At 49.9% G+C, this 12267-nt stretch overlaps 1 protein-coding gene across 1 annotated transcript in view; it reads right to left on the bottom strand.

The window, feature by feature from the left end:
• LOC147736975 (uncharacterized) overlaps positions 1–12267 on the bottom strand; it is a 260978-nt gene that overhangs the window by 83364 nt on the left and 165347 nt on the right. The window contains exon 4 of the mRNA XM_086954532.1: positions 9379–9450. Within this exon, the coding sequence (XP_086810658.1) occupies positions 9379–9450 (72 nt within the window). The remainder of the gene's footprint in view (positions 1–9378; positions 9451–12267) is intronic.

The following is a 12267-nucleotide window of genomic DNA, read 5'->3' as shown; positions in this document are numbered from 1 at the left end:
GTCCCCTCATTCAAGCACTGTTAGAAGCAATACATCTGCCTTCAGCCATATCCGTCATGAAGTGTAAAGCACATACTAAAGTCACAGATTCTGTTTCCCAGGGTAACGACCTGGCAGACCAGACAGCAAAACATACAGCACTGACTCACACTCCGACAACTGACATGACAAAGACAATAGGACCGACAAATTGCATGACAGTCAGGGATCCCGCACTAGATGTTATCGATATTCAGACACATGCTACTCCAGAAGAAATAAAGAAATGGATTGAACTAGGAGGGATCCAGACAGATCAAGGCTGGATGACGAAGGGAAAATCTACATGGTTTCTCCCTGACTCTATGGTTCAAGTCATGATAAATACAGCACATAGTCCTGCACATCTAGGAGAGAAAGCGATGTTAGACAGTTTACAAAATCTTTGGAACAATAAGCACTTACGAGCAGCCGCAAAACAGAAAGTGCGTACTTGCATGATCTGTTGTCAGTTCAATCCAGGAAAAAGCGTCCCTGTAGAGCAAGGTGGATTTCATCCTCCCGATCACCCTTTTGAAGTCCTCCAGATGGATTATATCCAGATGGACCGTTGTCGAGGATTTAAATATGTTCTCGTAGTTGTCTGTGCTCTGTCCCGCTGGACCGAAGCATACCCAGTCCCAGATTACACTGCTCCGACCACTGCCAAGCAGCTGGTTCGTGAATTCTTCCCACGATACGGTTTGCCTCGTGTTGTGTACTCAGATAACGGTCAGCCATTCTCGTCTGTCTTAATGAAAGAAGTTTCCTTATTACTAGGATATCAGTGGAAGTTCCATTGTGTCCGACATCCCGAAGCAGCAGGCCTTGTAGAAAGGCATAACCAGACACTAAAGATCCGCCTTGCCAAAATATGTCAGGAGAAAGGGGTCGACTGGATAGTCGCCCTGCCAGTGGCACTATTCTATATGAGAATGGTTGCCCATTCGAGATCAGGGCTATCCCCGTACGAGGTGGTCTTTGGCAGACCACCGAATATGTGGGGGACGCCCATTCCGAAAAAGATTACTGATGTTGATTGTAATATGTTGACAGATTACCTTGCCTCCTTGATGTCTGCACTCCAATCATGTCGTTCACAGGTTGCCGCAGCCTTTCCTGACAACACTGATGTAAAGCCACACGACGTCCGTCCCGGCGACGTTGTCCTAGTTCGCAACTTCGACAGAAAAAGTCCGCTGGAGCCACGCTGGAAGTCCCCGAAGACCGTTCTTCTCACCACAAGGACGGCCGTGAAAATCGAAGGAAGAAAGGGGTGGGTTCACACGAGTCATATAAAAAAATTCTCTGGACTGAAACCTGATCGAGACTCGTCCACCCCCACCAAAGACTGTGTCGAGTTAAAAGACTTTACCGAATCTGAACGAGAAAAAACACCTCAAGAAAATTATCGCATGAAACTCCGATCTAGCAAGTCAGACAGTTTAATTGTTTAAGTCCTCCCCTAGGTGAATCGGTTAAATAGTTTCTGACATGTATCCCCTAGATCGAGATAGAGAGAGAGAGAGAGAAGCCAAGAAACGTACATATTGTAAAGCACTTCGTAGTCACTGTATAGTGACACTATTAATCATGTTTATTCTCAGTATTCTAATCATTGTTGCTAGCATCCTGTTACCTATCTATTACCCTATTTTCAAGCGTGAACAATCTACTTACAATGTCTCTGCTGAACACACTTTCAGTAAGTTACCTCCACACGAACTTTCCTACAGACTTGCGCTGCGCAACAATACATTCATTAGTATGCTACATCATTCTCATCAAACTAACAATGCTACAGACTGCTGGATATGTGGCCGACTCCCTCCCTTCCAGAATTTCAAGGGAGCTCTGCCCCTCTTTCCGTACCCGTTCACTCACAATGGCTCCTGCGGAGCATGGTTTAAAATAATTAATTCCTTAGATCCTGATATTGCTGTTTTCGATGGGGGCTGGGTTTGGGGAAACCCGAACTTGGTCCTGCTCGACGTCTGTTACCCAGATAAGGAGGGACTCCCCACTAGAATAGGAACTGATCTAGAAAATGAAGTATATGGATTAGGTAATTATACAATTAGCCTTATGATTCTTACTGTTGAATCCGAAGACACACCTGTTATACCCACTATGTCAGTATTGCCAGTCACTGGTGAATTATGTATCAAGAAGAAAGGTTCAGTACGCTTAGGTCATAGTAAATGCACTACTGTGGTCGAATTCAGTGATCATGGAAAATCGTCCTTTAAAGCTATTAGTCATTCTTACTTTGTTTGTGGTCACACCGCATACATACGTCTACCTCCAGATTGGGATGGTACCTGTTACATTGCGTTCCTTCTGCCACCTGTTTTCCTAGCTCCCCCTGATTACCATAGAAATACTAATCTAGTAAAGAATAGACCCAGAAGAGATATCCCACTTGTTGACTACACAGAAACGGCATGGGAACAGTACACCGATTTTAATAAAGGATTCTTTTTCTTTTTAGGACCTGTTCAGAATAGTAAATTAATACGCAGATTAACTAGAACACTTGAAGCAGTAGTGAATGAAACTGCCTCCGCCTTAGGTAACTTAACAGAAGAGCAGTCCGCCATGCGGGTTGTTGTCCTTCAGATTCGTCTTGTTATTGACGTCATCTTGGCAGATAGAGGTGGAGCCTGTAAGGTCATCGGGTCAAGTTGCTGTGTTTTCATACCACAAAACGCACCATCTGTATATCAAGCTATTACACGTCTCCATAAAATTGCTAATCAGATACATCAGAATCCAGGCACCTGGACTTGGTCCGGTTGGTTCTGGACAACGTTAACAGCTTGGGGATGGAAGATCCTATCCTTCCTAGGCATTGGCCTAGTCCTAGTATTCAGTTGCTGCCTGTGCCTGCAGTGTGGGCCAGCGATTTGTGGACTGTGTGCCACCTCTTGTATTGAACATTCCAGTTTTCTCTCAAAACGTAAACGAAAGAAAGAAGAACAAATGATGTTACAAGAACAAACTGATCGATTCATGAGGATCGATATTTCATGAAGGGTCCGTAGGGAACAAGGAGGGAATGAGGAAATATAAATTTTTGGTCATGTTATGTTCCCTAGCGCGTACCCCACCGACTCCATGTACCAGCTTAAAGTGCATGTAACTTCCCTCCTGTACCAGCTATGAAGACGCAAATACATTTGCGTCCAACGTTAACTTGTCCTCTTTCAGATCCATCCTGAATGGATTATATAGTCCGTTCTTAAATATGCTATGCCACCGTCTTTTTGTAATGTACTTTACATGTTTTTCCTGCTCTGACAGAGTAGGCCCTGAATTTCTGCCATCGAGCCTCTTTCCTGGCCCCTGACTCTGACCGCCTCTGCCCAGGCTACCTCTGTACCCGTGAACTCTGACTTACTTTCAGCGCGGCCCCTCGCGCTCGGCTCAGCCTGCTTTCTGCCAAAACTGACTATAACCTTCGAGTTATCTGTTCCGCTCCTCGAGAATGCATTCCTGCCTACTAGCTTCTGTAAACATCCTCTCCAGCTGCAGAGCCAAAGGGCCGACCTGTCTCAATGCAAGTAATTCATAGCCTCTGTTACCATGCTTCCATGGAAGGCCTCGTGCCCCCACGCTTCTCATACAGACACTTAGGCGCTTATACACGCATCCACAGTTAGCATAGAATAGCTTCTGCCCTAGAGACCTTTCTGCCCAGATAGTATGGTTCCTAAACATCAGATATCAGATACGATAAAAGTACAAGTTGATCTGACATGCCAGACTTCTGTCTCTTTCCGTCAGTATGAATGTCAAGTCCCCTGCACCCCGTCAATCACACGTCATGCAGCTGCGCACGCATCCAAGCTTCCGATTTCTGCTGACATTGCAACAATTCTGTTAGCACCACCCCTTGGTGCCACCCACTTGCGTCACCTATCAGTGACGTTTCTAGCACACACCTCCAGTTCACGCCTAGTTCACGCCTCTTGATTACGTACTAGTACCACGTGTATACTGTTATCTTGTCTTCTCTCAGCTGTTACGCCTCTTACACTGCTTCCTATGGTATAAATCAAGTATATAAGCTATGTAATGTCAATAAAGTTTGCTCTATCCCTTCTGACACCCCTGTGGTGGTCAGAACATGATATCCTGGTCTTGACCATTCCTTTATGAGGAATAAAACCCTTAGAAACTCTAACACCACGGACTCTGTCTTTTTTCATCCGATCTGAGTTATTATTGATTAAGTACTTACCTGCATAGAAATTAAGAGAGTAAATTAATTATTTACGTCAAGGCGGGAGCTGCTGTCTGTGACCTGAGGAGCCCTGAAGGACGGGAGCTGCTGTCTGTGACCTGAGAGGAGCCCTGAAGGACGGGAGCTGCTGTCTGTGACCTGAGAGGAGCCATGAAGGACGGGAGCTGCCGTCTGTGACCTGAGAGGAGCCCTGAAGGACGGGAGCTGCCGTCTGTCACCTGAGAGGGGCCCTGAAGGACGGGACCTGCTGTCTGTGACCTGAGAGGAGCCCTGAAGGACGGGAGCTGCCGTCTGTGACCTGAGAGGGGCCCTGAAGGACTGGACCTGCCGTCTGTGACCTGAGAGGGGCCCTGAAGGACTGGACCTGCCGTCTGTGACCTGAGAGGAGCCCTGAAGGACGGGACCTGCTGTCTGTGACCTGAGAGGAGCCCTGAAGGACGGGAGCTGCCGTCTGTGACCTGAGAGGGGCCCTGAAGGACTGGACCTGCCGTCTGTGACCTGAGAGGGGCCCTGAAGGACTGGACCTGCCGTCTGTGACCTGAGAGGAGCCCTGAAGGACGGGAGCTGCTGTCTGTGACCTGAGAGGAGCCCTGAAGGACGGGAGCTGCTGTCTGTGACCTGAGAGGAGCCCTGAAGGACGGGAGCTGCTGTCTGTGACCTGAGAGGGGCCCTGGAGGACGGGAGCTGCTGTCTGTGACCTGAGAGGAGCCCTGAAGGACGGGAGCTGCTGTCTGTGACCTGAGAGGAGCCCTGAAGGACGGGAGCTGCTGTCTGTGACCTGAGAGGGGCCCTGAAGGATGGGAGCTGCTGTCTGTGACCTGAGAGGAGCCCTGAAGGACGGGAGCTGCTGTCTGTGACCTGAGAGGGGCCCTGGAGGACGGGAGCTGCTGTCTGTGACCTGAGAAGGGCCCTGGAGGACGGGAGCTGCCGTCTGTGACCTGAGAGGAGCCCTGAAGGACGGGAGCTGCTGTCTGTGACCTGAGGAGCCCTGAAGGACGGGAGCTGCTGTCTGTGACCTGAGAGGAGCCCTGAAGGACGGGAGCTGCTGTCTGTGACCTGAGAGGAGCCATGAAGGACGGGAGCTGCCGTCTGTGACCTGAGAGGAGCCCTGAAGGACGGGAGCTGCCGTCTGTCACCTGAGAGGGGCCCTGAAGGACGGGACCTGCTGTCTGTGACCTGAGAGGAGCCCTGAAGGACGGGAGCTGCCGTCTGTGACCTGAGAGGGGCCCTGAAGGACTGGACCTGCCGTCTGTGACCTGAGAGGGGCCCTGAAGGACTGGACCTGCCGTCTGTGACCTGAGAGGAGCCCTGAAGGACGGGAGCTGCTGTCTGTGACCTGAGAGGAGCCCTGAGGGAGGGGAGCTGCTGTCTGTGACTTGAGAGGGGCCCTGAAGGACGGGAGCTGCTGTCTGTGACCTGAGAGGGGCCCTGAAGGACGGGAGCTGCTGTCTGTGACCTGAGAGGGGCCCTGAAGGACGGGAGCTGCCGTCTGTGACCTCAGAGGGGCCCTGAAGGACGGGACCTGCTGTCTGTGACCTGAGGAGCCCTGAAGGACGGGAGCTGCTGTCTGTGACCTGAGAGGAGCCCTGAAGGACGGGAGCTGCTGTCTGTGACCTGAGAGGAGCCCTGAAGGACGGGAGCTGCCGTCTGTGACCTCAGAGGGGCCCTGAAGGACGGGAGCTGCTGTCTGTGACCTGAGAGGAGCCCTGAAGGATGGGAGCTGCTGTCTGTCACCTGAGAGGAGCCCTGAAGGACGGGAGCTGCTGTCGGTGACCTGAGAGGGGCCCTGAAGGACGGGAGCTGCTGTCTGTGACCTGAGAGGGGCCCTGAAGGATGGGAGCTGCTGTCTGTGACCTGAGAGGGGCCCTGAAGGATGGGAGCTGCTGTCTGTGACCTGAGAGGGGCCCTGAAGGACGGGAGTTGAGAGGGGCCCTGAAGGACGGGAGCTGCTGACTGTGACCTGAGAGGAGCCCTGAAGGACGGGAGCTGCCGTCTGTGACCTGAGAGGAGCCCTGAAGGACGGGAGCTGCCGTCTGTGACCTGAGAGGAGCCCTGAAGGACGGGACCTGCCGTCTGTGACCTGAGAGGAGCCCTGAAGGCGGGAGCTGCTGTCTGTGACCTGAGAGGGGCCCTGAGGTACGGGAGCTGCCGTCTGTGACCTGAGAGGGGCCATGAAGGACAGGAGCTGCTGTCTGCGACCTGAGAGGGGCCCTGAAGGACGGGAGCTGCTGTCTGCGACCTGAGAGGGGCCCTGAAGGACGGGAGCTGCTGTCTGCGACCTTAGAAGAGCCCTGAAGGACTGGACCTGCCGTCTGTGACCTGAGAGGGGCCCTGAAGGACGGGAGCTGCTGTCTGTGACCTGAGAGGGGCCCTGAAGGATGGGAGCTGCTGTCTGTGACCTGAGAGGGGCCCTGAAGGACGGGAGCTGCTGTCTGTGACCTGAGAGGAGCCCTGAAGGACGGGAGCTGCCGTCTGTGACCTGAGAGGGGCCCTGAAGGACGGGAGCTGCTGTCTGTGACCCGAGAGGGGCCCTGAAGGACTGGACCTGCCGTCTGTGACCTGAGAGGGGCCCTGAAGGACTGAACCTGCCGTCTGTGACCTGAGAGGAGCCCTGAAGGACGGGAGCTGCTGTCTGTGACCTGAGAGGGGCCCTGAAGGACGGGAGCTGCTGTCTGTGACCTGAGAGGAGCCCTGAGGACTGGACCTGCCGTCTGTGACCTGAGAGGAGCCTGAAGGACGGGAGCTGCTGTCTGTGCCTGAGAAGAGCCCCGAAGGACTGGACCTGCTGTCTGTGACCTGAGAGGGGCCCTGAAGGACAGGAGCTGCTGTCTGTGACCTGAGAGGAGCCCTGAAGGACTGGACCTGCTGTCTGTGACCTGAGAGGGGCCCTGAAGGACAGGAGCTGCTGTCTGTAACCTGAGAGGAGCCCTGAAGGACTGGACCTGCCGTCTGTGACCTGAGAGGAGCCTGAAGGACGGGAGCTGCTGCCTGTGACCTGAGAGGAGCCCTGAAGGACTGGACCTGCTGTCTGTGACCTGAGAGGGGCCCTGAAGGACAGGAGCTGCTGTCTGTGACCTTAGAGGAGCCCTGAAGGACTGGACCTGCCGTCTGTGACCTGAGAGGAGCCTGAAGGACGGGAGCTGCTGTCTGTGACCTGAGGAGCCCTGAAGGACGGGAGCTGCTGTCTGTGACCTGAGAGGAGCCCTGAAGGATGGGAGCTGCCGTCTGTGACCTGAGAGGGGCCCTGAAGGACGGGAGCTGCTGTCTGCGACCTTAGAAGAGCCCTGAAGGACTGGACCTGCCGTCTGTGACCTGAGAGGGGCCCTGAAGGACGGGAGCTGCTGTCTGTGACCTGAGAGGGGCCCTGAAGGATGGGAGCTGCTGTCTGTGACCTGAGGAGCCATGAAGGACGGGAGCTGCCGTCTGTGACCTGAGAGGAGCCCTGAAGGACTGGACCTGCCGTCTGTGACCTGAGAGGGGCCCTGAAGGACGGGAGCTGCCGTCTGTGACCTGAGAGGGGCCCTGAAGGACGGGAGCTGCTGTCTGTGACCTGAGAGGGGCCCTGAAGGATGGGAGCTGCTGTCTGCGACCTGAGAGGGGCCCTGAAGGACGGGAGCTGCTGTCTGTGACCTGAGGGGAGCCCTGAAGGACGGGAGCTGCTGTCTGCGACCTGAGAGGAGCCATGAAGGACTGGAGCTGCCGTCTGTGACCTGAGAGGGGCCCTGAAGGACGGGACCTGCCGTCTGTCACCTGAGAGGGGCCCTGAAGGACGGGAGCTGCTGTCTGTGACCTGAGAGGGGCCCTGAAGGACGGGAGCTGCTGTCTGTGACCTGAGAGGAGCCCTGAAGGACGGGAGCTGCTGTCTGTGACCTGAGGGGAGCCCTGAAGGACGGGAGCTGCTGTCTGCGACCTGAGAGGAGCCATGAAGGACTGGAGCTGCCGTCTGTGACCTGAGAGGGGCCCTGAAGGACGGGACCTGCCGTCTGTCACCTGAGAGGGGCCCTGAAGGACGGGACCTGCTGTCTGTGACCTGAGAGGAGCCCTGAAGGACGGGAGCTGCCGTCTGTGACCTGAGAGGAGCCCTGAAGGACTGCATCCACTGTCTCTTGTACCCAGGACAAAGAGCTGGATTTCAAGGGGCAGTTGGCTGTTCTCCTGTGAGGCTACAGGGACACAACCGACAGCAAGAGGCCTTTTCTTGAAAGGTTGACACTGACCAGTGGCACGTTCCTAAAATTACTTTTCCAATATATTTCATAAAAAATCTGATGTTCACCCTAGATTTTATTGTTATAAAATATAAAATGGGGGCTTCAATGACGACTGTAGCTGGTACAGGTCAAACTTTATAGATGAAAGTATTGGTATTGGTATTGTGGTATACTTGTATAGCGCAACCTGTCACCACCAAGGGCATCCTGGCGCTTTGACCCATGATCCAGCAAAAGCAATAGCTCAACCTGTCCTAGGGAAAAGGTAAGTTTTCAGAGCCTTTCTGAAGGCTAAGAGATCCTCAAGACTTCTCAGGGATATTGGCAGGGAGTATGGATGTTACACTTGGACTTTTCCTACGTTCCAGTCATAGCCTGATCAGTGATAATGCATGCAGTTTCTAATGTCACGCATGTTCAACTCTTACATATTATGAACCCTACCTCGCGAACAGCAAGATGCACTCAGAGGTGACTTATTTAACGTTTAAAATCAGGTCAAAACAGTGATCTTGACAGGTCTGTGGAAAAGGGTTCAGGCTGCGGCGGTCAAGCCGCACAGTGTAGGCCTAACGCCATGTCTTCACTGCCTTTTGTAGTGGACGGCACAACACGTGCTGCGGTTCAGAAGTGACATTTAACTTCCCATGCCATTAAGGTGTATTTCTGCTCCATATGCTATAATCTTTCAGGAAAGTTAAAAGTGCAAATCAGGTTTTAAGCCAATGTCGAGGTAACCTAGGGCTCATAATGTACTGGATGGCGGTGTCCCAGGGTCAGAGTTCAAGGTTACCAGGGAATGAGTCTCCAAATAATGAAAAACAGAGTGGCCACCCAAAAGGGGGTCACTTTGAAAGAACTGCACATTGTCCAACACAAGACGTGCAACAATTTAGGACTTACCCATGTCAGGGCCAGCTCTGCTTTCTTTTATTTCCTCACCACGATGATCAATAAAAGTTGGTGCTGGCTCTTCTATTTTCCTCAAACAAAAAGCAGTATTACGAAAAGAAAATCAGGTAGAAAAAGTTATCGACAGATACAGGTTTATACAAACTGTTTCATGCATTACAAACATACAATTTTACACCAATACTATTCTTTCTAAGAGATCAAGGGGCCTATGTACGACCAGTTTGTGCGAGTCGCAAAAAATTGCGATTGGCAAAATAGTGTTCTGCGACACGCTATTAGGAAGTCCTAATAGCGACCCACAAGCCATGTATGCCACTTGCAATTTACCGCCCCTAAAAAAAGGTTTAGGGCCAGGCAATGGTCTGAGGGACCACTACCTGCCCTTAAAAAATTAAACAAAAACAATTCTTTTAAAAAAAAAAATTTTTTTTCAAGAAAAACGGGCTGCATTTAAAAACAAGCATTTGCAATGCAATAGGTCTCGCATTATTAAAGTTAGAGCTATTGGCATTGTAAATGGCAATGCCTTTTATTTATGTTTTTGCTTTTAAAACATAAATAAAAGGCATTGTCATTTACAATGCTAATAGCTTAAACTTTCGCAAAAGTGAGACCTATTGCATTGCAAAAGAATATAACATTAGGTGTAGTTCAATTCAATTCAAAAAGTGCTTTATTCGAGTATTACTCATAAAAGCAGACATACAAACACATAATAAAATACAATTAAATTACAAGATCGAATATGACATAAGCACATTGAACATAAAAAAGAAATACAATTACATTTTAGCATACTTCATACAATCCCAGGTGCAAAGTTCATTTGATAAAAATCAGGTTAAAAAACAATCCAATATCACTATTAAAAGTCAATAAAATTTTTAAAATTATTCATCCGATAAGACACCTCACGTGGGAACGGAACAGAGAATAGATAATCTAGCAGTCTCTGTTCAACTAACTAAGCAGAGAGTAGTTACCCTACTAGCAATCTCTGCCTAATTACCCACGCCCACCCCAAATACTTTGCAGTCGCTATTATAATCCAGGTTAGGGAGGTAGATTTTACAATACGCAAGGCTACCATACTACTTTTAGTACCCAGATTTCTACACATAGGAGCCAACCAAACACGTCTGGGAGCGGAATATACATAACAGGAGAACAAGAAATGACCTAATGTTTCCTTTCCTTCCCTACATACTGGGCAAGTAGCTGGACCTCCATCTTTCCACTTTGATGTTAAATTGCGTAGAGGTAGAGAACCAGCCCTCATTTGGAAAAACAGTTTCCTATCCATGGGTTTCGTTATAAAATCCCAGTACATTTCATACGTAGGAAACAGCTTAACTTCAAGGAAAGCAGTAGTCATAGACCCATTGTTAGTACTAAGCAAACTCCTATTTTCAACCCGTTCCCAGAAAAGATTTTTTATAAATAACTTAGATGGAAAGGATGACCCGGCTGGATCGGACCACAGTTCATTTAGTCCTAGTTCACATAATGCTAATAATGCTAATTTTAGTGATTTAAACCATCTAATTTTGTTAAATCGGTCCGCTTTGATAACATCAGCAAACCCTTCTGCATAATGTGACAACTCAGGGGTGGTCCAGATTCTACGCCAATATAATATCGGACGAAGTTTACACATTGCCGAGATTTCTTTCCTGCCAAGGTCATATCTAAGAGGCAAAAGGGGACTGCTCTGTGGGGTGCCTGTGAGTTTCCGAAGGAAGTTATTCTCCGATGTCTGTAACTCCTGGAGGTTTTCTTGCCCCCACAACTCTGCCCCATACAATGCTGACCCTATTGCCTTAGCCTCGTATATGATCAAGGGGGGTTTAATCGGTTTGGTCAATGATTTACTGTGCTCCTTAATGATGGTACCAGCCAGTTGCTTATATTCTTAATACTGCAATGTTTAAATGTTGGTTCCATCTATTATCATTAGAAATATGAATCCCCAGGTAAGTAAAAGAATTTACTACTTCAAGGTAACGCCCACTCATGGATATTTTAGATTTAAAATTTCTATAAGGATTAAAAACCATGAGTTTTGTTTTAGCTGCGTTTACCTCCAAGCCGTGGTCACTACAAAACTTGTCAAAAATTACCAGTGCCTTTTGCAGACCGCTGGGGGATTTCGATAGAATTAAGGTGTCGTTGGCAAACATTAAAATAGGAACTTTTACACCTGCGAGAGAGGGTGCATCCACAGCCTGAGATTGCATACGGGAAACGATGCCATTAATAAAAAGAGTAAACAATGTTAGTGCCATTGAACAACCCTGTCGAAACCCACGCTCAACAGGAAAATCGACAGTGTCATTTCCATAGTCACCACATTGGATTTTAGCGTAAGTACCCTCATGGAGTCTCATGATCAAGGTCAACAGGGTCATTGGGACCCCCAGAGCTGCCAGCACCTCCCACAATTTTGCCCTAGGCACCAGGTCGAATGCAGCCCGTAGGTCAACAAATGCTGCGTAAAGACTACCTCCACCCAGTACCACAGTCCTGAAAACGGAAGACCTGGTCCACAGTGCTGGTTGCTCTGCGAAACCCAGCCTGAAAAGGAGATAGAACATTCTGCTCCTCTGCCCAATCAAGCAAATTGTTAATAATTACACATCCTACAACCTTTTGAACAGTGTCAATTAAGCTGATAGGGCGGTAATTACAAGGTTGGGCACGATCTCCCTTTTTATATACTGGAATAATGACAGCACCCCGCCAGGATACCGGAATTTCAGCACCCCTAGCAATGTGATTTAGTAATAAGCAGATGTATTTGCTCCACCTATCGGTGTCATTTAAAAAAACATCCGCAGGGACTCCGTCAATGCCCGGTGCTCGGCCACTGTGAACAGA

Source organism: Lissotriton vulgaris, chromosome 1_1 (assembly GCF_964263255.1).
Source record: "Lissotriton vulgaris chromosome 1_1, aLisVul1.2, whole genome shotgun sequence".
Lineage (NCBI taxonomy): Eukaryota > Metazoa > Chordata > Amphibia > Caudata > Salamandridae > Lissotriton > Lissotriton vulgaris.
Note: the sequence above shows the minus strand (reverse complement) of the source record. Positions and strands in the feature narration are given on the sequence as shown.